Here is a 25,721-nt window from a genome sequence, read left to right as displayed (position 1 = left end):
TCTGCGGGTGTGTGCGTGGTGGAGGGAGGAGGAGGAGGAGGGTGGGGGGCCGGGCTTGAAGCTGCAGCAAACCACAAGCCCGGGGGGTGGGGGGCGGGCGAGCCCCCCCACCCCCCGGAGGCGCCGCCCGCCCCGCGCCGCGAGCGCACAGGCCATTCATGATTTTGGTGACGTGATTCCAGGAGGGGGCGACGGGGCGGGGCGGCCCGGGCCGAGCCCCGCCCCCCGCCCCTATAAAGCGGCTTCCCGGGCTCTTTGTGGGGCCGCGAGCTCGCTGGAGACCCGGCGGCCGCTTCGGTGCCCGGTGCCCACCCGCCGGCCGCGGGGCTGACTCGGGAAGGCGGAGCCCGCGAGCGCCGCGCTGGTGTCCGCGCCCGGCCGGGACGCCCCCCGTCCGCGCGCGCCGCCAGCCCCGTGCCGAGCCCAAGGGCGTGGGTCAGCCGCCCCCGAGGACTTCATGTCTGTGTATTTCCCCATCCACGGGTGAGTCTCCCGCGCCCCGTGCGCACCCCGCGCCCCAGCCCCCAGCCCGGCCCGGTCCAGCCCAGCCCAGCGGCGGGGGCATCCGACTCCCGGCCGTGACCGCGGGGGGCCCCGCGCGCGCGGGGAGCCGGCGGCGGCGTCAAGGTTGCAAAGGTGGGGGTGGGTGGGTGGGTGGGTGGGTGGGGGAGACGGAGGCGCTGGAAGCATCCAGACAAAGAAGTGAACTCGAAGTGACGGCCAGGGGTGGGGGGTGTGGATGGATGTGGTTGCGCGAGGGTGGGTGGGCGCGGGGCAGGGTCCCCCGCCGGCACCCCGCGTGGTTGGGGGTGATGGTGGTAAGGGCGGGGGGAGCGTCATCTCTGCGGGAGGTGCGCGCCCGGCCCGGCCCGGCCCGGCCTGGCGCGGGGGGTTCTGCAAAGCCCCGGGCCCCTCCCCTTTTCCTTTCTGTTTGCGGCCAAGTCTCGGGCGTCGGGGCCGCGGGGCTGAGCCGGGGCGGCGGTTGGCAGAGCCCCCGAGGGGTTGGGGGGACACCCGCCCAGGGCACCCCGTCTTCCGCGCGCCGTCCCCTCTGCGCCCCTTCCCTTCGCCCGGGTCCCCCCGAAAGCCCGCGCGCGCTCCGGGGGAGCGGGGGGTGGTAGGCGGGGTGGGGTCGGGGGTCCAGCGAGGCGGGTAGTGCCGGGAGGGGGGTCCCCGGAGGGATGCGGGGGGTGGCGGAGCAGGCCCGGTCCACCCCCCACCATCCCCACCCCCCACCGCCGGTCGCCCGCCGCTGCTGCCGCTTCCTTCCTGCGCGCCGAGAGGCCGGGCGCGGCCCCGCAGCCCCGCAGCGCGCTCAGGTGCGGCCCCAGGGTGGGGTGGGTGGGGGGGACCCGCCAAGTTGCCGCTTCTCGCTCCAACTTTGCGGGAGGGCGCCCCGGTTCTTCCCACCCCATCCCGCCCCCCGAGCGAGGAGAGCGCGCCCCGCGGCACCCACCCCGCGAAGGGACGGGCGGGCGCCCTTGGGCGCATCGGGCCGGTGGAACCGCAGCCTTCCCGGGACCCCGGAGCGGGGAGGAAACTGCCTTTGCGCGCGCGAGCTCGCGACCCCAGGCTCGCCCCGAAGCGCAGCATCTCCCACAGAGCGGCCCCTTCCCCGCCCCGGCCCGGCCGCGGAGAGAGGACACTGAACTTCCACCCCAAAGGGAAAATCCCCCGGTGGGGTGTGGGGCTGGAGTGGGGGCGTCCCAGGCTCCTTCTGGGGCGCCCTGCCCTCTCCCACCTCCGGGGAGGCTTGAGCGCCTGGTAGCCCGAGGGAGGGGACTTAGGGCCCCGTTGGAGGCTCAGGATAGGACTCGCTCCGGTTGGGGTTGGGGCCCATCCATCCATCCATCCGTCATCCCCTGGGAAATCAAGGCTTGTGATGGTTCTGGAGCTGATGAGAACTTCAGAGTTTGTGGCGCATCCGGGAAGCCACAGCAACTGTGAGCGTGGAGACAAATTAGACCACCTGTAGCTCAGAGAGGGTGTTGGACTAGCCCGGGACCCCTGAGGCAGCTCCTGAGGGACAGAGTTTGGACCAGAACGCGTTGCTTCTGTTTCCCAGTCCAGTGCTCTCTATAATAGTTACCATAAAACAGAGTTCTGGGGCGCCCCTTCCCGGACAGTGCCCTGTGAAGCCTGTCCTGTCTCCTTTGAGCCAGGTATAAAGCGCGATGAAGCAAATATCGGGGTGTCTGTGGCCAGGGCATGGGCTTGGGTGGGCACTGGCTGGCACCGGGTGGCAGGGACCCCCCGTCCCCCCCACTCTGCAGACTGAGCATTTGCATGCTGCGTCCAGAGTACAGAGCACTTTCACGAGTTCCTTTGCCCCTCTGGAAATTTCTTTTGCAATCAGAGTCCGGGCATCCTAAGGCTTTAATCCAAGGGCTTGTTTTTCAAGCTGTGAGCTAGCAGCTGGGACGAGGGCTCTGGCGATGTGGGCTGGATGGCAGATGTGAAGCCTGCAGAAAGCTGACCCCTTGGGGCTCTAAGTGGGACATTTTGCAAAAAGGAAAACCGGCAGGCGGAGACTTGGGAAGGCCACGGGACTGGACTCTGCTTCTCTGAGGTTGGCCTGTTCTTTGCTTTTTTGGCAGGAAAGTGTGTGTGTGGATGGGGGGGGGCGGGGAACTGTGTTTGTTTTGTTTTGCTTTGTGGGGGTTGGCCACCTGGAGGTGCTCAGAGCTTACTCTTAGTCTGGTGCTCAAGGATCACCTCTAACGGTGCTTGGGGGGGGGGGGAACCAGGGGTCAAAGCAGGGTTGGCCACGTTGCAAGGCAAGCCCGTTCTGCCCTTCTTTCTCCGTCTGTGGCTCCCCGGCTGACTCTGTAATAAGATGCAGTTCCCGTGCAGGCGGGCTGAGGGGTTTTAAGACAGACACAGAGACTCAGCCCCTGACGGTGGCTTTCTGTTTTGTTTTCTTCTGGTTCTGTCACCGAACAGGAACGGGGAGAGGAGTTCAGACGGAGGGTAAGGAGTCCGGGAGGACAGAGGAGTCAGGGGTACAGGAGAGGAGGCGGACAGAGGAGAGAGTCTGGGGGTACAGCAGAGGAAGGCGCGTTGCTGCCAGCAAGGCCTCTCACATCCTGGCCCTGTGGCTTGCGCGGGGAGCCCCGGTGCTCTGGGCTGGGCCGGCTCTCCCTGGGGTGTTGTTTTGCTGTGAGCCGCTTTGAAACCCTCCCCCTCACCCACCCCCCCACCCCGACGCCCAACGGTGCCCGGGTGTGACAGCGATCCTGGGAGAGCACGCAGGCCAACTCTGACCCCAGTCTGGGTTTCTTGGCAGCCCCAATTACCCGAGCTCCGCGGAGATGACCGAGGTGATGATGAACACCCCGTCCATGGAGGAGATGGGCCTCAGCCCCCGCAAGGACGGCCTTTCCTACCAGGTGAGTGCCCGCCTCCTCCCGCCGGGGCCGCGGGTTCCATGCCCTGTGCCATGTGAGAGCTGAGTGACTGTGAGTGGATTGCTCCTTCCCTCCAAAGTCTCGGGGTCTTCATCCCCTCTCAGAGCTGGGCGGGAGTGTCCCGGGCTTCACCGGCCTTGGGGAACAGCCCAGCACCGAAGACCTGAGCCGGCGGGAGGGTCTGGCCCAGGTCTGCTGGGCTCGCTTCTATTCAAGGGGGCGGAGGGAGATGTGGTCTGTGCTTTGGAAACCTTGCCGAGGGGGCGGCCGACGGGGAGGGTGGTCTGGAGGAGGCAGAGCTGCGCCAGAATCTCCTTCTTCACTGCCGTGCATAGGGACCAGGAGGAGTATCGGGGTTCCATCCTGTCCCCCAAACGGGTGCTGTTGCTGGCATGAGGTTATGCAAAGCTTGCTTTGGAGATTTTGCTGTGTGCCTTGTCCCGAACGCACAAAGGTCAGCACAAGTGACCAGAGGCACGCAACTGGAATTCTGCCCATGTCCTCAGTTTCCCCAGGGGCACTGAGTGACCCTTTTTAGATTTCCTTCTGCCCTTCCTCCCTTCCTTCCTTCTTCCTCCCTCCCTCCTTCCCTCCCTTCCTTTTTTCTTTCCTTCCTTCCTTCCTTCCTTCCTTCCCCCTCCCTCCCTCCCTCTCACCCTCCCTCCCTCCCTCCCTTCCCTTCCCCCTTCTCCCTTCCCTCCTCCTTCCCTCCCTCCCTCCCTCCCTCCCTCCCTCCCTCCCTTCCTTCCTTCCTTCCTTCCTTCCTCCCTCCCTCCCCCCTCCCTCTCTTCCTCTCCCTCCCTCTTTCTTTCTCTGCCGCTCTTCTCTCCTCCTCTCTCCCTCTCTCGTTCTTCCTCTTTTTTTGATTTGTGGGTCACCTCTGACAGTGCTCAGGGATCACCCCTGGTGGAGCTCGGGGGGAACCATACGAGGTGCCTGGCGTCAAACTAGTCAAGCGCCCTCCCCGCTGTACTCTTTCTCCTTCCCAGGAGTCTGTTTCCACTGGAGGACTTTGGGGCCAGGAGGGAATCTGGCTGTGCGGCCCCAGAGCCAGGCCCGTGGGTGGCCACGCACAGGCAGATTGCAGCCCACCTTTGGCCCCAGCACTGAGGGGCCCACATGCTCAGTTTCACAGACAAGCCACCAGGCCCAGCCTGAGCCGATGCTGCGGGTCGTGGGCACGGTGCTCCATTGATGGGTCCCGTCTGCTCTGGGGGGTGCTTCTGACCTCGACTGGGCTAACGCTGACCCCCCAAGAACCAGGCAGGTTTTTATTTAATAGGAAGAGGTTGGGTTGTGAAGGGAAGGCCATCCGAGAGATCAAAAGGTAGGTGGGATAAGGTGACTCGGCTGGTGGCAGCCCTCACCCTCAGACTCACTTGGAAGGTTCCAGAAAGCCCGTTGCTGTGGGTCAGTGTGACCGCCCTTCAGGGCTAGAAGCAAAGACGCAGGTGACTTGCGGGGGGACGGGCGAGAGGGGAGGAGAGGAATATTCCCTCTTGGCTTCATGTCCCCCAGCCCCCGAGGGGGCCAGAGGGAGAACGGAGGGTCGGTTGTTTCTGGAGAACGTCTCTCAGGTCTCTCGGTGGTAGCGATTGTCTCTGACCCTCTCCCCGAGCCAGCACTGGGTAGAAACCCAGCTCTGCAATGCTGTGGGCTCAGGCATGGTGGACCCCTTGGAGAGCGGGTGTACACAGGGACACCCCACTTTGGGCTGGACTCAGGGCAGGAGGCTCGTCCTGGGGCTAGGGGGTGTTAGCAGCCCTGGGATGAGGCGTCAGGAAGGCTCCCCATAGCCCGATGGAGGGGGAGCAGGAAGCCGGGATTTAAGCGTTGAAGCAACAGGCCATACTCAGCGCTGCTGGGTCAGTCCAGGCCTGTGGGAGACACAGTGAACACGCCACAGCGGAGGACAGTTCACCAGGAGTGGGCAGCCCATTGCCCCCCTGTCTAGGTGACCCTCTGATGGACGGATCTGAGGAATAGGTCAGATGGGAACTGGACTTGGGGAAAAGGGATGTGGAGAGACCCCCACCCCCACCCCCATCTGCCTCTGTGGTACCTGCGTTCAGCCCCGTTTACATCAGGCGCAGTGCTTGGCGGTGAGCTGCTCACGGCTGTCCCGTGGCAGAGAGTCGCGGCACGGGTCCAAGCCATCCTAGCAGACACGTTCCCAGCCCAGCCCAGCCTAGCGCCAGGCTGGGCCGGGCCGGGCTGCTCCGGCCGGCCGGAGGGAGCTGTCTGCAAGGCGTGTTCGGGCTCCGCTCGGGACAGGGGGCGGGAGGCCACCCGGAGCCTTGGCATCCCTCCCGGGGGTAATAATAGTCGGGCTTTGACCGAGCCCTGCTTTTCCCAGGAACCGAAAGTGGGAAGGACACAAGACGTCCCAGCTTGGCAGATGAGCTAGAATCTCAGCCTTGTGATTTGACCTTGAGCCAAGGTCAGGAAATCAATAGGCGCTTTGGATTTCCTCACCCACGCCTTCACCTTCCAGATCTTCGGCGGGAACTGGTCCCCATGGCTCTGCCTGGCCAGGCGCTCCTGTCTTGACACACCTGTGGCGTTCGCTATTTTAAAACGAGGCTGCCCTGGGCTTGGCGCCCCCGGGGCCCTACCTGACCTTCCACCTACCCTCCCCCACTTCTGTGCACCCTGACAGCCATCACCTCTCCCTGAGGCTGGGCACGGGTGGTCTCTGTGAAGCCCCCGTTTCCTTAGCCTAAGCTGTCCACCTTTATTTGGGGGCTACCCGTCACTGTGCTCAGAGACTGCTCCTGGGCATTGCTTAGGGGTCCCTCCCAGCATGGCTCGGGGACCCAAGGGTGCTTGGATGGGACCTGGGGCCCCTGTAAGCCAAGCGTGGACTGGGGCCCTTAGAGCCGCCTTCCTGCCTTGTTCCGGGGGATTTTATCATTTGTTGGTTTGTTTGGGGGACACAGTGGTGCCTAGGATTTACTCCTAGCTCTGTGCTCAGGAATCACTCTTGGCGGGGCTTGGGGGACCATCAGGAATGCCGGGGATGGAACTCAGGTCAGCCTATTGCAAGGCAACCGCCCTGCCCGCTGTACGACCGCTCTGGCCCTAATCCAGGGATTTCGTAGGTGGGTGGGGGCACACCCAGAAATGCTCATGGCTTACTCCTGACGCTGAACTTAAGAATTACTCCTGGCAGTGCTTGGGGGAGCCTATGGGTTGCTGGGAATCGAACCTGGGCCAGCTGCCGCAAGACAAGTGCCCTGCCCGCTCTACTATCTGACCGCGGCTCCAGGCTTCTGAGATGCCTTTTTCCATCTTTGCGAGATCTAAACAAGCCCTCGCCAGTGCTTACTGTGCTCAGATATTAGTGCTCTCTCCTCTCTCCCTTCCTCCTTCCCTCCCCCAGCCCATCCCACCTCTGTGTTTAGACCCGCTAAGAGCCAGTTGCCCGTGGCTGCAGACACGCATCTTCAGAAGACACTTTGATTTGTGGAGTCGGGTCTGCACGCTCGCTTGGCAGGGCCCGTGAGCCCTCCGGGTGGGGGAGTAAGTCGTGAGCCCTCCGCAAGGCTGAGTGTGAGCGGCCGCCAGCAACCAGCTGCCTAGGGGGGGTTGGGGGTGCCCAGAGCTCGCCCTGGCCCCCGTGGCCAGCAGCTCTCCCTGCACTCAGTTCTTGCCTTCCACCCTGGGCCTTTTCCGTCTGCCGAGTGCAGAGAAGCCAGCCTCTGGCTGCCAGGGGCGCTGAAGATGTCACTGGCTGGTGGTACTCCGGGGCCCTGGGCTGGTTGGTCTTGCGACCTGCTGCCCCTCAAGCACGGCCTGCAGGGCTGCTCCCTTCCAGACGGAGGAGGCTCACCACCATCACTCCCTAGGCCCCTAAATGCCTTCCTGACGAGCAAGGCGCGTGTCCGTCACTGGCCGCCGGTGCATCCCTTGCAATGCTTGTGGTCACTCGGTGTCCGTTCTCCACTCGGGGGACCGTGGGAACAGCAGGCCAAAGCAGCATGATCTCACTCCCTGCCCCACACACAGCACCCTGAGCTCCTGCTGGCCCTTTGATCTGCGGGCTCGCGGCTTCCTGCACCGCCCCCAGACCGGAGGGGGAGCCTGGCACTTCCGCTGGCTGGGCCGGGAGGTGGTGGTAGCCCGGCCCTTCTTACCAACAGCCTGGAGTTCACTTCTTGCCCCCAAGAGCCTGTGTCTTAGCTGTCCGTTAAGGGCAGGTCTGTGCCCTTCTCTGTCCTCACCAGAACTTTCAGTTTCAAAGTTTGTTTTGGTTTTGGGGGCCCATCCAGGTGAGGGGAGACGTAACGTTGACTCTGCATTGAGGAATTACTCCTGGCGGTGCTCGGGGAACCCTATGGGATGCCAGGGATCGAACCCGGGTCGACCCTCTGTGTCCAAGGCAAGAACCCTACCTGTCTTTCAGCCTTACAGCTCACAAGCCCAACCATCACCTGCCCCCAACACACACACACACACACACACGCACGCGCACACACACACACACACACGCACGCACGCGCACACACACACACACCATCAGAAGATACAACTCTCTGGGATGTATGAGCCCCTGAGTTTGATCTCTGATATACACACAAAGATTTAGCGGTCACAGTATCCGCGATCATGCCTGGCTGCTAGGAAAATAGTTCAAAGGAACGCTTGCCGCGTATTCAAGATGTCCCACAGGGGATAGTCCAAGTCCAAGTGACCTCTGGACCCTGAAGAATTTTTAGGGAGCTTCCCTCCTCTCCTCACCCCCCCCCCCCAAATCAAATTTATTATAGTCTGTCTGTCCGGCAGCAGTTCCAGACTCAGCTCTGAGCCTCTCTCTGTGCTTGGTGCCACCATCACTTGTGTGTGCCGGGGCTGGACGTGGTGAGACCCTGACGGGTTCCGTGGGACCCCTGCCTCCTTCTCCCACAATCCCTGCATCCGGTCCAGCTGGGCATAGCCGGTCAGTGATACCGTCCCTTCCCATGGCCACGTGTCTCAATGGTTCCGCCCACCATGTCCACGCCCCCTGCCCTCCCCCTCCCCATCTCCTGTCCAGTTTCGGAAGCCACTGAGTTGCCTTGCAGGAGTCCCATGACCATTAGGAAATCAACTTTCACACCAGCCTCCGGACGAAGTGAACACAGCGAACACAGACGCGTGTCCCTGGAGCAGGACAGACTTGCTTTCTCTCGCCCCTCCACCCCGTCTGTCCTCCGTGGTCAGAATCATTCTCATGGGAGGCCTGAGGGGCCCGCCCAGCCCCCCCCCCCAACACACACACACACACACACACACACACACACACACTTGCAGGACCAGGCGCAGATTCTTGGGGCCTCTGGGCGCGTCTGCCCTGTCTCGTGGCAAGATCGCGCCCGCCCCCCCTCCCCTCCCCTCAGTGCACACAAACGTGGTGTTCACCGCGTTGGCAAGCCCCAGGGGTAGAGCCGACTGAGGACGGGCAGGCTTCCTGGGGGGATCATCCCCAGCCCCCCACCCGTGATCACAAGAGCGCGTCTGTGGCCGAGGCAAGCAGAGAACAAGCTCGCTTCACTTTCCGAGCCGACGCGCAGGGCTCGGGGCCCACACAGCCCGGCTCCTCTCAAAGGGCCTGTGTTAGGGCCGACGCCTCTCCAGTGGGCCCAGTGTTCATCTCTCCCCAGGGCCTGGGTCCGAGTCTCAGGCTGCTCTTTGTTCCCACCAGAGTCCGAGAAATAGTTGCTTCATGAGTGCTGAGTGACGGATCGGCCCGCCCCCTCGACTGGGCTCGCTCTGGGCCTGACCCGGCCCTCCCTGCTCTCTCTCCCACTCCCCAGTCGCCAGACCCAGGTGGAAGGGGGACGCCCGTTGCCCTTAGGGAAAGGGCTGAGTTTGGGTGGCAAGTCTTGTGACTGGAGCCAAGAGCTATTCCTGGGTGTCTAGTGAGTGTCCCGAAATGATCTTTCGGTCCGGAAATAAGCCTCAGAGGAGGTGAAGACGACCCTTGTTTATACGGGGTTCTCCCCTTCCCAGTCTCAGGGACCCAGACTGGACCGACACCCCCACCCCACCCCTGCATCCCTCCCGGAAGGAGCCTTTCTTCTTTTAAGTCACATCCTTCAGCTGGTCCCTGAGTGATGGGGGAAGGCCCCTGTGGCATCCCTGTTATGGAAAAGGGGAAGGCTGTTCCCGGCCACACCGCTGACAGCACTTCGACCTCAGGGGGAGTTGGGGCGCCCCTTCCCCCACGGTCCTTACTTGCCATGAACTCCTTTGAGGGAACTGTCAAGATGCAGCCTGCCTGCTCGCCGTCCTGCTCTTGGCACCAAGGGGAAGGAAGGTTCTGGATCTCCCTCCCAAAGGAGAATCGGCCCTGGGCCAGCAAGGCGTCCACCCAACTTCCGTCCAGAGGTGGCTTGGCTTGGCTTTGGATGGACCCCAGATCGAATCGGTAGTCACGAATCGGTTTGCCTTGAACTTTCCCTTTGCCCCGACCTCAGAGAACTGGAAGCCCTGTCCACCCGGACTGGCGGGGTGGCCTCAGCTCCCCAAAATTCTTCGCTGTTGCTCTGATGAGCTCCTGGCTGTGCCGGCGGCTCCGAGCTCGCTCACCAGGCCTGTGAGCCGAGAGTCCCAGGGCCCCCGCCCCGGAGTCCCTGCCTCCTCCCTGTCCTCCACTCTTCCTCCACTGCTGCACTCCCCTCCCCGTCAGGTTCCCTGTGCAGCTCCGGCTCGGCCTGGTGCTCGCAGACCCTCGCATGCCATGGGACGGGCTGGCAGTGCCAACCAGCGCCCGTGTTAGATCAATCAATACCAAAGTCCCAGGAAAGTTGCCCTTCCAAAGGTATTTTATTATGATATAGCGATCCTATGATCCTTATGCTTATTTGGGGTGGGGGGGTCATCCCAAACAGTGCTGGATATTAAAAAAAATCATATATACATATATTTTAATTTTTGGGGTCACACCCGGTGATGCACAGGGGTTACTCCTGGCTCTGCACTCAGGAATTACTCCTGGCTGTGCTCGGGGGACCATATGGGATGCTGGGAATTGAGCCCGGGTCGGCCGTGTGCAAGGCAAACGCCCTACCCGCTGTGCTATCGCTCCAGCCCAAAAAAATCATATTCTTAATACCAGGTTTGGCCACACACAGACACACACCTTGGCTGCGGTGTTCTCTCTAGCAAGGCCTCTCGCTTCCCATGTACTACAATAGGGATTGATCGCGAAGAGTAGGATTTTGCTTTTTCCCAGGATAATGTTCAAGTCTCAGCCTGGCAAGCTACCGAGAGTACTCGATATGCCAGACTCAGTAACAACAAAGTCTCCAATGGAGATGTACTGGGCCCGCTCGAGCAAATCGACGATCAACGGGAGGGCCTTACTTACTTACTTAATGTTCAAGTCACCAGCAACACATTCATTATTCCAGTTTACCTTGAGAATACTTCAGCACCAGCACTTTTCAAACTGTATTTAATCACTGTTAAAATGCTTAAAGAGGGGGCTGGAGCAATAGCACAGCGGGTAGGGCGTTTGCCTTGCACGCGGCCAACCCAGGTTGGATCCCCGGCATCCTATATGGTCCCCCAAGCACTGCCAAGAGAAATTCCTGAGTGTGGAACCATAGGAACCCCTGAGCATCGCTGGGTGTGACCCCTAAAGAAAAAAATTTTAAGAAAACATTTTTTAAAATTGCTTAAAGAATAGTTTACTTCATAATATACAGAATTCTATCATAAGGTTAAAACATTAATTTCCATTTGTTGATTTGAAAATTATATCTTTCTTAAATAATGTGATAATTTTGTAAAATAATCTTTGTCCATGGTTTTTATTACTTCCTTTAAGTCTTACGAGTGTAATTTCTGAGCTGAAAGGTTGTGTGTGTTTGTGTGTGAGAGATAATTATAAAGGTAGTAATTTTCCTTTTAAAAATTTTCAGTATTTTAGAAAAACACTGAATGTTCTAAAGAAAATCACCCGATATTCCTATATTCCTATCAAGAGACTTCGGATGTTTACCTCCAGTATTTTTCTAGAATTTATATTTTTAAAATAACATTGAGATAATCCTGGATGTGATACAGCAAATCCTTTTATGCCGAACATAATATTGTGACTATATCCTTGTCATTCCATTTTCTTTGTACAATGGATTTTCATTTTGTTCCGTCCCACTTCTTATTGCTAAATACTTAGGTCACAGCATATTTTGTTCTTCCCAGAGAACACTGTTCTGAATATCATTTTCCCTCAATCTCTCTGCTCCATTTCGTTGATAAATTCCTGGTAGCACAATTACTGATTCAGAGAGACTCAACATCATTCTGCCTCTTGATTACCTGCTACCCTAAAAACAGAACACACACATGAGTTTATCAGAATATAATCCCCCAGGCACGGAGATGTAGCTTAGCCGTAGAGCACTTGCTGTTCACATCGGAGGCCTGGGGTTTGATCCCTAGCACGGCAAAACCAAAACCAAAGCCTCAAGCCAAAAATAGAAACCTCCAGCACTGAGAGGTCTAGTTAGCCAATAGGATGTTAGGGGGCACAATCTCTAAAATCTATGGGGATGAGAGAATAGATGTGCCAAGGGACCAGAACCTGCCCATTTTCCTTGGGACCTTCATCATAGAGGTCTTACCACACTGCTTCCTAATAATGCTTCCGTGCAAACACGGTTTCACAGTGTCACAAAGTACTGAGAAGTACTGGAAGTACTGAGATGGAGGACAGTCGTCCCCTGCAGGCTCAGAAACTTCCCAAGGGACACAATCCCTTGGAGAATCTGTCGGAAAATCAATTTTCCCATCTTCAGCGTCCTTCTGTTGCTCCCCGAAGGTTTGCTTCCTGAAGCCTGGCCTTCCTGGCCTTCTCCTACCCTTCTCGTCCCATTGCCCTCCCCCCCCCCCCGCCCTCCCCGTCTGAGAGAGGAAGGGACCTGCCCCTCTTCTGCCTGGTCTTGGAAGGCGTCTCTCCCCCAAACAGAGAAACCTGAGCACATCTGGCCTGTCCTGATGTCACAGTCTAAAATGCTCCGTAACTCTCACCTATTGTGTGGAGAAAGGAGGCCCCACAGACTTCCATGGCCGTTTGACAGGGTGTTGATTGATTGGAGCGGAACCAATTGGAGTGATCAGCTGATTTGAAAGTGCTCAGTACGTTTCAGAGAGTGGCATCTCTGTATTTGTACCATGCCAGCGATTTCACATCTCGTGAGATTTAACAATGTGTGCGTGGAAGCACACATTTGAAAACCTTTTTTTTCGGGGCACACAGATGACACATGTGGAGACCATGGACAAAGCCCCCCTCCCTGGGAACAGGGGGGTGGCAGCAGCACCGTGCCTCAGAAGGGGGCCAGGAACCATCTTCCAGCTGATATGGGGTGACCCGGCAGAGTGTGGTATTGGGTCACTCACAGAGTGCTCAGTGGGCACTGCCTAGAACAGTGCTATGTCCATCTCAGCACAGCGAAGCATCTGGAGGAAACTTGACACCTGGTTTCTTCGTTTTGGAGGGGTGAGGTGTGACCCAAGTAGGTTTGGGGGCCCACTCCCGGTGATACCAACTAACTGGATGGCTGGTTCAGTGCTATGGCAGTGCTGCTTAGGCCCTGTGGTGCTGGGGGCCATAGGGACCACCCCAGTGGTGCTTAGAGCGATGGGGGGGGGGGCTGTGTGGTACCCAGGATTCAACACTTCAAGTACCCAGCTAGTAGAGTTAGAACTGTCTTCATCCCTCTTTCAGATATTTTTCTTTGCTAATTCACCAAAACTCAGTGGGTGGTCGTTTCTTAAAGGTCAGTGCCTATGAGGCCTCTCAATGCACTTTTTTTTGTCCTCTGCCAGTGAAATCCATTAATGTAGCTTGCACTTGGAGTGGATGTTTTGCTCACGCTTGGTTTAGCAATGTGGTACATCGATTCCCTTGGAAAATAAACTGGCTTCACTGCATTACGCGGATCCTTGGGGTGGATCGTGATGTGGTCTCCACGATCCCACCTGTGACGCTCTCTAACAGGCTTCGTCGTAGATGAATGTCAGGACACTGTTCAGCTTATGGCGACCACGGCAAGTTTCCCAGCGTTCTAGCTGGCCTTGGAAAGTGCAGTTTTTTTTTTTTATCATTGGAAACTCTCAGCCATTTGCCCTGCAGTCACAGATGTATTTTGTTCACTGCTGAGATTGGGTCCACCTAGTACCCATGTCAGAGTCACTGCAGTGGGTTGTCCCTACTTTTAGGCAGAAATGGGATTCCATGGAAAGGGGATTCCATGGAAAATGTGGTGGTCGGGAGGGAGGGGGCGGCATTCACCAGCACTTGGTGCTGCTCCTGAAGACGCCAATGTCAGCTTTGTGCCCAGTGGGCTCTTGATGGTCGCCTGTTGACCTTCCGTCTCATCAGAGGGAAGAGTAAAACCACAATCAATTCTAAGTGAAAAAAATTATATTTTACTGCTTCTTCAAGGACATTAAGCTGTTTTTGGAGTTACTTGTGTGAGGTGGAGACAAGTGTGATGACGTTGGGTACCATTTAGCAGCTGCGTTGTTGATATATTCTTGGGAAGGTGCATCCTCCTACCATGGCCTTTGATCCCGGAAGTCCCCGTTTCCCAATGTTCCAATCTGTGCTTAAAAGCTCGGTTTTCATCATTGGTTACCAGTGTAGTCAGTCCTTTTCCTGGAAGTGATCCTTTTGTTTATTTCTGAGAACATATCCACCAAATATCCATGCTGGAATAATTTGTTTGTGTCAACACAGGACAGAAAAAGGAAAATAATGACATCTCAGTAACATCGGGAAAGGTTGTATTAAACTTCCACTTAAAGGTGGAACTTGAGCTTGGCGAACCATTGTTCTTGGCTGAACAGAGTAAGTCTGAGGATTGGCAAGGGGGCCATCCTCCCTCTGCTGTGGCAGACAGTGGGAAGGAGATGACGGAGGTCTTACATGGATAAGGGTGAGGTGGCATGCAGCTGTGTGTGGAGGAGAGGCAGGGTTTCTTGTTCCATGATACACAGGTGAAGCCAGGAGGTTGCTGGGTGTGGACCAAAGTCGAGGGCACTGAATCTTGGGAGGGTGTCGTGATGGGATCAAGCCGGAGGATCCCCTCAATAGGGAGTATGAACCCGAGGCCAGTGGCCTGCCTGATAGTGTGTCCGAGGCCCTGGGAAGAACTCTAAGGAAGTCAGACTGGAAAGGGCTTCCAGATGGACAATCTGGAACATCAAAGAAAGTTGGGGAGCCAGTGATACATCAAAGTATCCAGGCCAGCTAGATACCTTCTGCTTCCAAAGTAAAGGCCTAGAGGATTGGAAATAGCCCACCCTGGGGCGGGTGGGTGAGTTTTGGCTCTGTTGGAGGGAGGAGGTGAAGCTATGGGACATGTAACGGGGAGAGTCAATAGGAGGAGAGAGGGTGGGAGCTTAGAGCTTTCGAGATGATGGTGAGCTTGGTCTTCTTCACTAAGGGAAGAGATGACGTGGCTGGTAGACGTGGCTGTGTGACGTTGTCAAGGCCAGAGAGCAGCCGTCTTTTCTCGCCGCCATGGAGAGCCTTGAGAAACATTATATTTCATCCCCAAACACCCATCGGTGCATGCAACAATCCGGGGTAGCTAATAGGAAGTCGGATCTCTTGCCTTGCAGGGTGTGTGGGTGTCTGAGAGAAGTTTGTGTGTGAGAGGGTTTCCTACTCTGGGGAGTTTCAAGGTTGGAGGCTTTAGCTTCTTTAATGCAAAGGAAGGGGATCCAGTAGTTGCTGTGGAGCCCCTAATCTTTTCTCAAGTCTCCTGGAGGATTTAGGGACATCACAGTGGGGCAGGAGAGGGTGTGGCCGGTGAGCCAGGTCAGCGTCTTGAGGCTGGAGAATGAGAGGTAGCCCCCAAATGGGAATGGAAGATGTTCTTCTTCCTTCCCTGGGTCTAGCCGTCAAGCTTATCGGCCTCCTTTCACTTGGAAAAGCCAGTGAATTCTAGATACTGCTGCTGCTGCTGCTGCTGCTTCTGAGGCGAGTGGGCATGGGGGTGATGGTGAGGATGGTGGGGATGATGATGATGATGTACTGATGCTGATGAAGGTGGTGGTTAGGTAGACAGAGCTAAGTCTACCGAAGAGCATATTTCTTGTCTTCCTGGATCATGGGTAGGCTTGGGAGCAGAGAGCTGGACCAAGTTTTCATGGGAATCGACACTGTTCATTCTGGCCCTCGGCTGAGCAGGATGCTGGTAGGATTTGCCCATTGTTGTGTTGCAGCTCCTCCTCAGAACGAATAAACACGCAAGGCCACGCCATTGTTACCCTCCAGGAAAAGTGAGAAACCCAGGCGTGGAGGAGCTGGGGGGTGGGCAGGCCCCACCGTGGGGCCTGAGAGAACAGACCTCTAGCTGCCGAGGCGTCCCCTGGGAGACCAGGACCGGGCCGTGGCAGTGACTCCCATTCCAGCGGGGAACAGAGAGTGGCCTGCGAGGGCAACTGGAGGTCACAAACACTTCTCCAAAGGACCTGGCCTGGGATGTGTGAGCAGAGGGTGCTGCTAATGTGCTGTTGGCACAGCCGTCCCTCCTCCCCCGCCAGCTTGACTCTCACTGCCATCTCTCACTCTGATGCTCCACAGAGACCCCAGTTTGACCTAATTAGAACCATCAACCTGAAATTTAAGGGTGCAGAATACACATGCACACGCACACACACATGCATGCGTGCACACACACACACACCATACACGCACACACACTATACACACACACACACACACGCACACACACACACCATGCACACACAGCTCCCTGTTTTTGGTTCTCCCCAAAGCCCTGTTAGACGGGACTTAGCCTGAATACCATTGCAGAGGGGGAGGAGAGGAAGGATGGGTTCTCCACTACTTTGACCCGCCTCGGGTACTTACTGAACCCAGTTTTAGCCTCCCGAGCAGGCCTGGGAAGTGGAAGTTCCTTCCTCATTTTCCTCAGGAGGCCAGTGAAGTTGAAAGAAGTTAAAAACGACTGGGCCAGGATCATAGGGGTAAGCGAAAGGCCAGATCTCCGGGACTACTGGTCTACCCCGGGGAGTGGTGATTTTCCAGGGCAGGTTCGAGGGTGATGTGTGCGGCCAGAGAGGGGAGAGAGGTTGACTGTGTGTTTCACAGGCAAGGCCTAGGCGCCTCCCAGTGCCGTGGGAGCGGATGGCTCCTCACCCACCCCGGAGGGCCCCCCGGTCTTCCCCAGCAGAGAGGAGCGGGCATGGGGGCCTCCCGGGTCTCAGCTTGCAGTGCGGGTAATTGGTCCTTTGTGTCCAGCGCCCAGCTTTCATCTCCTCCGGCGGCCGGTGTCCGCTTTCCCACTCAGCACGGCTCTGCTCTCTGCCGAGTCTTTCGCCCCTGTGTGGGCAGCTCCGGTTGTTTGTCAGGACAGCCGGACGGGGCTGGGAGGCAGACACTGGGGGAGGGAGGGCCGCTCCAGCCCGAATCGCTCACATTTTCCGTCCTAGGTGCCAGACATCGCTCTCTCCTCGCCCCACCCCAGAGGCGGCCAGGTTTAGGTCACCTGGCGTACAGGCAGACAGTTGATAGCCCGGCCCCCGAATTTCAGGCCTCGGGGAGTGCAGGTATTGCCTTTCAGCTCCCTCGCAGGGGCTGGGATGGGAAGGGAATGTGCTCCCCACCACTCTCAGTGCTGGGGTGCCAGCCTGCTGCAGCCCTCTCCCTCCCCGCGGGCACCCCACCCTCGGCCCGGCCTGACGCTCTGCTCCGGGGCTGCAGGGCTGGCCGTCAGCCACACTGGCTGAGTTTTCTGAACAGACCTGCTCTCATTGTCCTCAAATTTAACCACATCTGTTGGTGCCGCCCGGCGCGGTAGCCACAGGTAGCTAGTTACATTTCTATCATGTAGACGGCTATCATAAATGTGTCTATAAAAAAAAAAATTAAAGGGGCCAGGAAGGTAGCTTAAAGCATAGAGTACGTGCCTAGCACGAGTGCGGCCCCAAGTCTGAGCTTCTGGTCCTACTCAGCAACACCGCAGTGGCCCAGGAGGGCCCCAAGTACGGCTGGGCCCGAGGTCCACCCTGGAAGGAAACAAAAACTTGAAAGAAAATGTAAAACGTTGCTCCATTTCAAGTGCTCAGTTGCCACACGTGGCTGGCCCGGGCTCTGGGCAGCACGGGGCAATTTATTTCCATTCTCATAGGAAGCTCGCTTGGGTCGCTCTGATGTCCTGGCTGGCTGGCATTCAGACATCAGGCGGGCACGCATCATGTCCTCCTTCTCGAAGGACCTACAACCTTCTTTGACCTTTTTCCAAGTTCCCCAAATGTCAAGGGTATGGGGGGAGGAGGGGAGTCACAGACCACCGAGAAAGCATCCCTCTGCAGACATGGTCTCTTAAAACACGTCAACTTCAGGGGCTGGAGAGATAGCACAGTGGGTAGGCCGTTTGCCTTGCACATGGCCAACCCAGGTTTGATTCCCAGCATCCCCCGAGCACCGCCAGGAGGAACTCCTGAGTTCAGAGCCAGGAGTAACCCCTGTGCATCGCCAGGTGTGACCCAAAAAGAAAAAAAAAGTCAACTTCAGCTCTAAACCCCACTGAGTCTCCCCATCAGGGCACTCAGGGTGTTCTTGGGGTGTTCTGAGTTGGCGTGAGCTGCCAAGACTTAAGTCCATTTGCCAAAGGGGGGGATATTCAGAGTCCCTGAGTTTCCCAGCCACCCCCCCCCCCCCCCCCGCCAATCTCCCGTCACTGGCAGCCGCTTGGGACAGCTGGATGTGGAGTCCAGCCCTGGCAGGGGGACAAGAAACTGGGTGGACAGAATCACAGCTGGGGATGGATGCTTCTAGATCTGCCCTGCCCTGGGGCCGGGGTGGGACTTTGCTCCTCTGAACTGCCCTTTCTGAGCCTCTGGAAAAAGAGCCCCAAGTTCAGAGAGAAGAGAGAGGTTCTTTTTGTTCCTTTCCTTTTTTTTTCTCATTTGCCTCAGCCCAAGCTGCAGAGAAGACGGAGCAGGGGTGAGGTGGGCCGAGCGCGTTTCTGTGTGGAAGCGGGGCAGTTTGTTCCCTGCTAGCTCCCGCAGGCACCCGGCATGCAGGGCTGGGCTGGCGCCGCAGCCTAACCTGTCACGTGCTTGGCAAGTGAGTCCTTTTTTCCACTGCCTTCCCCACCCTGTCAGATTGCACTTGCAACCTCTCTCATTTTTTTTTTTTTTTTTGCTGCCTAGATGATTAAAAAGCATGACTTAGTGGAAAAATCTTGACCTCTGTGGGGTCAGTCTCTTAAGCAGCTGTTGAAGATAAGATTGTCCTGGCCAAACACTCAGCCCCACTTTGCAAGACGCTCTGGCCAGGCCGTAAGGAAATGAGAAGAGAGAGATCTAGTTCCGGGAGCATTTTGTTTGTTTTTTTGGAGGGAGCTGCCATTTTCCAAGAGGCATACCTTGGTCTAATCTGATCATAAAATCAAATCCTGGGTGGAAGGCTTACAATATCACAGTGATTTTTTTTTTAAAAAGTCATTTAAGCCATTCTCAGGTTTTGTAAAAACAAACTAAAAACCCTCACCGAAACAAAGAAATAATAACAACTTCCCCCCCTCCCCCACTTTTTTTTTTTTTGAGAAGTTCGAGAGCAAAGTTCTGTGGCAACTAAGCAGTAGGAGAAGTTCAATGCTCAGCCTCCCCCAGGACTTAAAAGACTTAATTGTGCAGCTCTTGGTATGAAAGGCATTGTTTGAAGTTATTTTAATTACTGGGTTAGGATGGAGGCCTGTTGACATGGAGCCAAAGACGACATTCCAAGGGGAACGGAGGAGCGTTTGCCCGAAGAGCATTCTATCTTTCTGTGGGCCAAGAATGTGGGCCATCCAATGATGCCAGAGAGTCGCTGTGCTTCGGAGGGGGGGGAAACTGAGGCACAGACACGTGAGAGGACCGGCTTGGGATGCTGTGAGTCAGGTCCGCGCTAGAGTGAGGATCTGGAATCCGTGACCAGACAGTATGCGGCCGAATGAACACGTTGTTGTTCTCACGGGTCTCGGGAGCGGTCGCGCCCTGCCGTGTGGCCGTGAGTATGTCCCCGGCCCTCTCTGTGCTTTGTTTCTTCATGCAGAAGAGAGCTGGGCTGCCATGAAGCCACCATGAAGCCACCACGGCTGTGGGGACTCGGGGCTCCTTCTAGCAAAGGGCCCCGCGTGACTGACTTGGGTGCCTGTTTCCCCTGCTTGCTGGAGACCCATTCTGTGCTCACTCCCCATATCCCCGTATCCCTGTATCCCTGTGTCCTCCACCTGCTGCCTGGGCTGCCTTTATTTGCTCCTGCCGTGGGGTGGGGCATTATAACTCGGCCTCCATTGCTCCGTCCATCAGCCAGGAGTGTCCGGGAGGGCTCCGTGCTGGGCTGGAGGCAGCACCAGGCCCGGGTTTGGACCTGCAGCACCAGGCCCGGGTTTGGACCTGGAGCCCCGAGGACCAGAAACCTGAGCGGCCCCACAGGGCACCAGCCTTGGTCATCTCCTCTGGAAATGGACGCTCCCATTGAGCACATCCGTTTCATCAGCCAGAGGCGGCAGACCCAGTCCATGCTTGAAAGCTTGCATCCAGGCAGTCTGTGGTCCCCCACGGCCCCTGGCCTGCTGCCCCCAGACCAGGAGGGGTTTGCTGGAGCAGCCGTGGGAAGCAAACACAGCCACTTCCTGGGGCATCCGTCCCCTTCACTCTGCTCCAGGGCTGATGCCGAGACCCCGGGAGGGGCCCAGGGAAACCACGTGTTTACCCCTCTGCCTATCACGTGCCGGTCATCGCACTGCAGGCTAGACGGCAGCGGGACGGGAACCCCGCGCCCAGGGCTGGGGGCTAGCGGGGGGGGGGGGGTGGGGGCAACTTTCCCTTTGCCCCACACTGGGCTCCCTCCCGTGCCCCCGACCCTGTTTCCCTCCTGGCTGCTAACCCTCACTTTTATGACCTTCCTTAAGTCTTTAACGATTCCTGGTTATGCAGCTGGATTAAGGCTTAATCCCCAGCAATCAGGCTTCATTGGATAAGTGGTTAATAGTCGCTCATCTCAGGAAGAGGGGGGTGTGTGTGTCTGGGAGGGCCCTGGTTCCAGGGCGCTCACACGGCCCCGACGGAGCTGCTTGGAGTCGGCGTGGGGGGATGAGCACCGTGGCCTGGCATGGAGGAGGCACCGCCCACAGCCATACTCCGAGGGGGTCCCGCAGGGGTGTTCCTTCCGCTCACGAGCTAACTGTGGCATGGGGCAGGCCCTGGTTCCCTGCACCCCGGCTTCCCTCTCTGTCCAGTGGAGAGGTTGGCAGCAGGAAGATGCCATGAGTCGGTGAGGTGGGCCGATGTCTGTGCTTCTGGGAGCTCCCGGCACCCCACGCTGAGTCTCCTTGGCTGTGAGCTGTAACCGTGGGGCCAGGGCCACCACTGCATTAGGGCCACAAGCCGTTAGAGAGAGACTCGGCCCTGTGTGGACACGGGTCCAAGGACAGTCGCGCCACAATGGGGCTGGTTTGGGGGCGTGGGGTTCCCTGCTCCAGGTGGGACATGGTGGGCATGATAAATGCTGGGGAGATGTGAGGCCCTTGGCTGCCAAGGTTGGAGGGACCCGAGCTGTTGGCTGGAGCAGGTGGCAGGGCAGCCTGGGATTTTGTTCCGGCTGCCCGGGGTCTGGGCCATGCCCTCTATCTGGCTGGACCTTGACTCTCCGGTTGATGTCCAGCCTCTGGAGTAGCGGGCAGCTCGGGGACAGGATAGGTTTGCCCTGCATCCACTGTCACTTGTGTCCAGGCTGGGGCAAGCTGCCCCCGGCTGAGAGATGCTTGAAGGCAGAATTGACCACGGAGACTTTGCAGCTGGACACTGTTGGTTGACAAGCGGTTCCTGACAAGCCCTTGGCAGCTGGCTCCTCTGAGTTTGGGGCTTCCAGTTCCTGTCCATGCTACCGGGATGCAGCTAGTTTTTTGGGGGGGAGCTGCATGGAAGCCACCAGGGCTTGGGGGAGGGTCGGGGATGCTCAGAGGGCCACCTGGGGCCAGCAATGAACTCGGCCCATGCTCAGCCCTCTGAGCTATCTCTCCAGCTTGCTTTTTTTTTTTCCTTTTGGGTCACACCTAGCAATGCTCAGAGGTTACTCTTGGCTCTGCACTCAGGAATTACTCCTGGTGGTGCTCGGGGAACCCTATGGGATGCCAGGGATTGAACCCAGGTTGGCCACATGCAAGGCAAACGCCCTACCCACTGTGTTATAGCTCCCGCGCTCTCCAGCTTTCATTTTTATTTTGACTGATTGTTTTTGATTTGGGGGCTGCCAGGAATCACTCCTGGAGGTTCTTGGGGGACCTTATGTGGGTGCCAGGGATTGAACCAGGGTTAGCCACATGCAAGGCAAGTGCCCTACTGTACTCCCTCCCAGCCTTCTCTGACTTATTTAAATCTGGAAATGAAAAGCAGAGGGCTACTGCCCTCTTTGGTCTCTAAATTTTGGTCCTGCGGGGCAACTGTGGCTTCATGGGACGGGAGGTGGAACTGGCCCATCCTTCCTGCCCCGCCGAGACCACGAGTTGCCTCCCACGAGAGGCTCTCTGGCATGGCCATGGCCCCAGAGGCACACAGACCCAATTCGGAACCCAGCAGCTTTTGGCAGAAATCCCTCCAGACTTAATTAGCAAAATATCAGAGATCCAAATTCACTCGGCCGCGATTGTGGCCGCACGAGGTCATATGCTCTTCATAGCCGGCAATAGAGAACAAATTATTTAACGATGCCTTTTCGACAGGTCTGAGTGTTGGGGAAAAATTCCAAATAATAATGGTGCATCGTTGGTCGAAATAATGAGTGTGATCAAAGAAGAGAGAGAGAATTAAGTGGAAATCATCTGCCTCACAGGCAGGGGGGAGGGTTGGGACAGGGGGCGGGGAGCTCTACTGGGTTTCTTGGTGGTGGAAAATGGGTGTTTGATCATTGCATGACCGTGACTTAAACCCGAAAGCTTTGTAACTGCTCTCATGGTGATTCAATTGTCACTGTCACTGTCCTCCTGTTGTTCATCGATTTTCTCGAGCGGGCCCAGTAACATCTCCATTGTGAGACCTGCTTGTTACTGTGTTTGGCATATTGAATATGTCATGGGGAGCTTGCCAGGCTTTGCCGTGCGGGCGAGATACTCTCCGTAGCTTGCCGGGCAGAGGAATCGAACTCGGGTCAGCTGCATGCAAGGCAAACAAACGCCCTACCCACGGTGCTATCGCTCCAGCCTGGTGATTCAATTAAAAAAAAAAATTGGTCCTGGTGCCCAGTGGGGGAGGGGTGCCCTGTGGCGCAGGTTTGGGGAGCCTAGGTGCAGTTCTCGTCAACTCTCCCCAGTGACCCCCTCTCCCGGCTCCTCCTGCAGATCTTCCCCGACCCGTCGGACTTCGACCGCTGCTGCAAACTGAAGGACCGCCTGCCGTCCATTGTGGTGGAGCCCACCGAGGGCGAGGTGGAGAGCGGGGAGCTGCGGTGGCCCCCCGAGGAGTTCTTGGTGCAGGAGGACGAGCAGGACAACTGTGACGAGACAGCGAAGGAGAACACGGAGCAGTAGGGCCCCTGCTGCCGGCGTGTCCCGGGCCACCCCGACAGCACCTGCCCCTGGACTGTCCCCCGAGGCGGCGGTGGCAGGAGCAGGAGCGGCTGCCTTTACTGCACCGGCCGCGATGGCTTCAGTCGTGCACCTGCAAATCACTGACTTGGTTTCTTTCCTTTCCTTCTTTCTCCTTCTCTGAGATGTTGGGGGGCAGCGGCGCCCCAAGAGAGGAAGCCAGGGCAGAGCTGGTCCAGGGAGCTGGGTTGGGGGGTCCTCTCTGATGACGGCCGCCAGAGCCGGCCTTGGGGTGGGGGTTGGGGGTGGGGCGGGGGGCTGTCCAGGCTGCGGGGGGAGGATGAGGGTATGAAGCAATAGGAAGCATCCCACCTTGGGGCACCGTGGAGCAGGCGGCCAGCCCTCACCTTGGACCCCTCAGCCAAGAGCGTGCACCCCACTTTGCTTCTCCATTAAGCCGTGATGTCTCTTACTGGGGTGGGGGGGGGCAGGAAAGGGGACCAGGGGACCCAGCAGCCACTGGGCTGGATGGAGATCTCTTTTGGCTCCTTTCCCGCCAGGTCAGTGCTCCGGGATGTGGCTGTTTGGGGGCAACGAAGTGGGGGGGGGGACGGTCCAGGGGTTCCCTCTGGAAATCTTTTGAGCTTATCCCTTCTGGACCTCTCAGTGTTTTTTTTTGGGGGGGGGGGATTAGTTAGAGCGTTTCCTGCCCTCGCAGGGGAGCCAGGTGGGTGCCAGGACAGGAAGGTTACTCCCTCGCTGATTCCCCAGGATGGGCTCTGAGTCCTGGCAGGGCCCTGGGGTTGCCCCCCGCACCTGCCCCTGGCATCAGCGGGGTGTCTGTCCACAGTGGTACCCCAAGCTGTGTGGGCGCTGGATGGTCCTGGAGGGGGCAGAAGGCAGAGGCTGTGCTTTCTGTTCTGTGCTCGGGGAGGGGTTATGGGGTGGTTGGGCGAGGCATGCCCACTGCATCCTGGGGTGCCCGGAGTGTCTCCCTGCAAGGGCTGGGTGGTGAGGGGGCTGCCAGCGGCACCCTGCACAGGCACGGAGAGGTCTTTCTGGGGCTGGGAGGCCTGCGTCCTGCCTTGAAGCTTCGAGAGCAGAGACCGCTGGACGTGGTCCTTCCAGCATCCCAGAGCAGGACCGGATGGATGACTGGACGAGGGGCCCCCCCACAGCCTTCCTGGGTTCCCCGATGTCCCCAATCCCGCCGCCTCATGCTCTTGGAGGCGTGCATGTAGAGTTGGTCTTGGTGCCCCCAAGTCCGGCTGGCTCTGGGGCGAGGGTGGATGGGGAACAGACCCAGGATTCGGTCCGGAAGTCCCAGACACGCCTCTTCGCTCCTGACTGCCCGCCCCCAACGTGTCGTCTGCTTGTGCCCCACACACCGAAGAACGCAATAACTCCTCCCGGCGACCCCTGGGCTCTGGCTCTCCCGGTACAGCTGCAGAGCGGGGCCCCTCCCGCCCTCCCCCTGCGCCTCCCGTGGGTGGGGTCTTGCCTTCGAGAATCCTGTCTCCGTGTGCCCCTCGTCCTGGTCTTCCCCTGTGTTGGAACCGTGCTTCTAGACCGCAGAACAAACCGACTCTGTGTATATGTGTGTGCTTGGGGGTGGGGGTGGGGGGGTTCTTATTTTGTTTTCCTGGGCGCTGGACCCTGTTGTCCGACCGTGTGGAGTCTGAGCAGGCCGGGGCCAAGGGTCCCGGCTGAGCCGTTCTTGGGCAAGTGGCCGAGCTCCTGCCTGGCCGCCTTTTTTTTTTTTTTTTTAAGTAACTCTTGTGTGTTTCTAACTGATCGTATTGGAAAACAAACAACCCTAGTATTTCGGTAAACATGCCTGTTGTAAGAGGAACCTCCTGTAACTTCTATCTGTTCTTTTTTGAGGCTCAGGGAGAAACTAGCTTTTTTTTTTTTTTCCGAACTAGTTTTTGTCACTGTGACAGTTGTAAATAAAGTTTGAAAATGCTTTCCACTCTGCTCTGCTTTCCTTCCTTTTAAACAGGACAGGGGGAGGGGGGTTGGGCTCCCCTGGGAGGCTGAGTTGGGGGCGTCCATCGCCAGCTCCTGACTCACTCCGGGCCCTTCCAGCCCAGCACCCAGTGCCCTTCCTCCCCTGGCTGCAGGGAAATGACCTGCCAGGCGGTGCTCAATGCTGCAGCCACAAGCACATGAAAGCCACAAGCACGCACACACACACACACACACACACACACACACACACACACACACACCTGGCTCTACCCCGGAGCTCTGGATTCTAGTGGACTGTGGGGGTGCCAGGGGGAAGGGTTCCAAGCATCACTGTTGCCAGAACCACCTGGGGAGACACTGAGGCAGAGCCACAGTCTTAAGTCTCTCCTCAAGGGTAGAGACACGCCTCAAATAAACTGTGAGGTCGTTCCCAAAGGGGCAGGGTGCTGGGTGCACAGTTACTCAAACCACTCGAACCTGCCAGTTCCCAGGTGCCGGAAAGAGTTGGGGGTAAAGCAAAGAGGACTGGTTCTCGCACACGGCTTCCATGCCCAAGTCCGGGATGCCTGTGGCGAGTGGCCGCCAGAAAAGCGAAGTCAGCTCTGACAGCAGGTGTCTGTGGGGAAGCCGGAAGTCGTCTGAGGAGCAGGTGGAGCACTGAGCAGGAGCACTCTCCTCCTGGGCAGGACTGGGGTGGGTGGGGACAGGGAAATGCAACCAGGAGGGCTGCCTGGCCTCGGAGGAGCTCAGCATCCAACCTATGCTCGGGACCTCCAGAGGAATCACTTACCCTTGTGCCCCACCT

At 58.0% G+C, this 25,721-nt stretch overlaps 1 protein-coding gene across 1 annotated transcript; it reads left to right on the top strand.

Annotated features, from left to right (window-relative positions):
• Nucleotides 1-254: 254 nt before the first annotated feature.
• On the top strand, nt 255-24,917 carry LBH (LBH regulator of WNT signaling pathway). Its single transcript, XM_056125495.1, has 3 exons — nt 255-483; nt 3,287-3,389; nt 22,760-24,917. The coding sequence occupies exons 1-3, from the start codon at nt 458-460 to the stop codon at nt 22,946-22,948; spliced, it is 318 nt and encodes a 105-aa protein (XP_055981470.1). The 5' UTR covers nt 255-457; the 3' UTR covers nt 22,949-24,917.
• Nucleotides 24,918-25,721: the final 804 nt, after the last annotated feature.

The sequence above is a fragment of the Sorex fumeus genome, unplaced genomic scaffold (assembly GCF_029834395.1).
Source record: "Sorex fumeus unplaced genomic scaffold, SorFum_2.1 ptg000006l, whole genome shotgun sequence".
NCBI classification, from domain to species: Eukaryota; Metazoa; Chordata; class Mammalia; order Eulipotyphla; family Soricidae; genus Sorex; species Sorex fumeus.
The sequence above is the reverse complement of the archived record's forward strand: the minus strand, read 5'-3'. Positions and strand labels throughout refer to the sequence as shown.

Excerpts from the sequence above, each read along its gene's own strand:
- LBH (XM_056125495.1), top strand. The coding sequence starts at position 458 with ATGTCTGTGTATTTCCCCATCCACGG. Across the intron at positions 484-3,286 it reads GTGTATTTCCCCATCCACGG|CCCCAATTACCCGAGCTCCG; the intron begins GTGAGTCTCCCG and ends GTTTCTTGGCAG. Across the intron at positions 3,390-22,759 it reads AGGACGGCCTTTCCTACCAG|ATCTTCCCCGACCCGTCGGA; the intron begins GTGAGTGCCCGC and ends CTCCTCCTGCAG.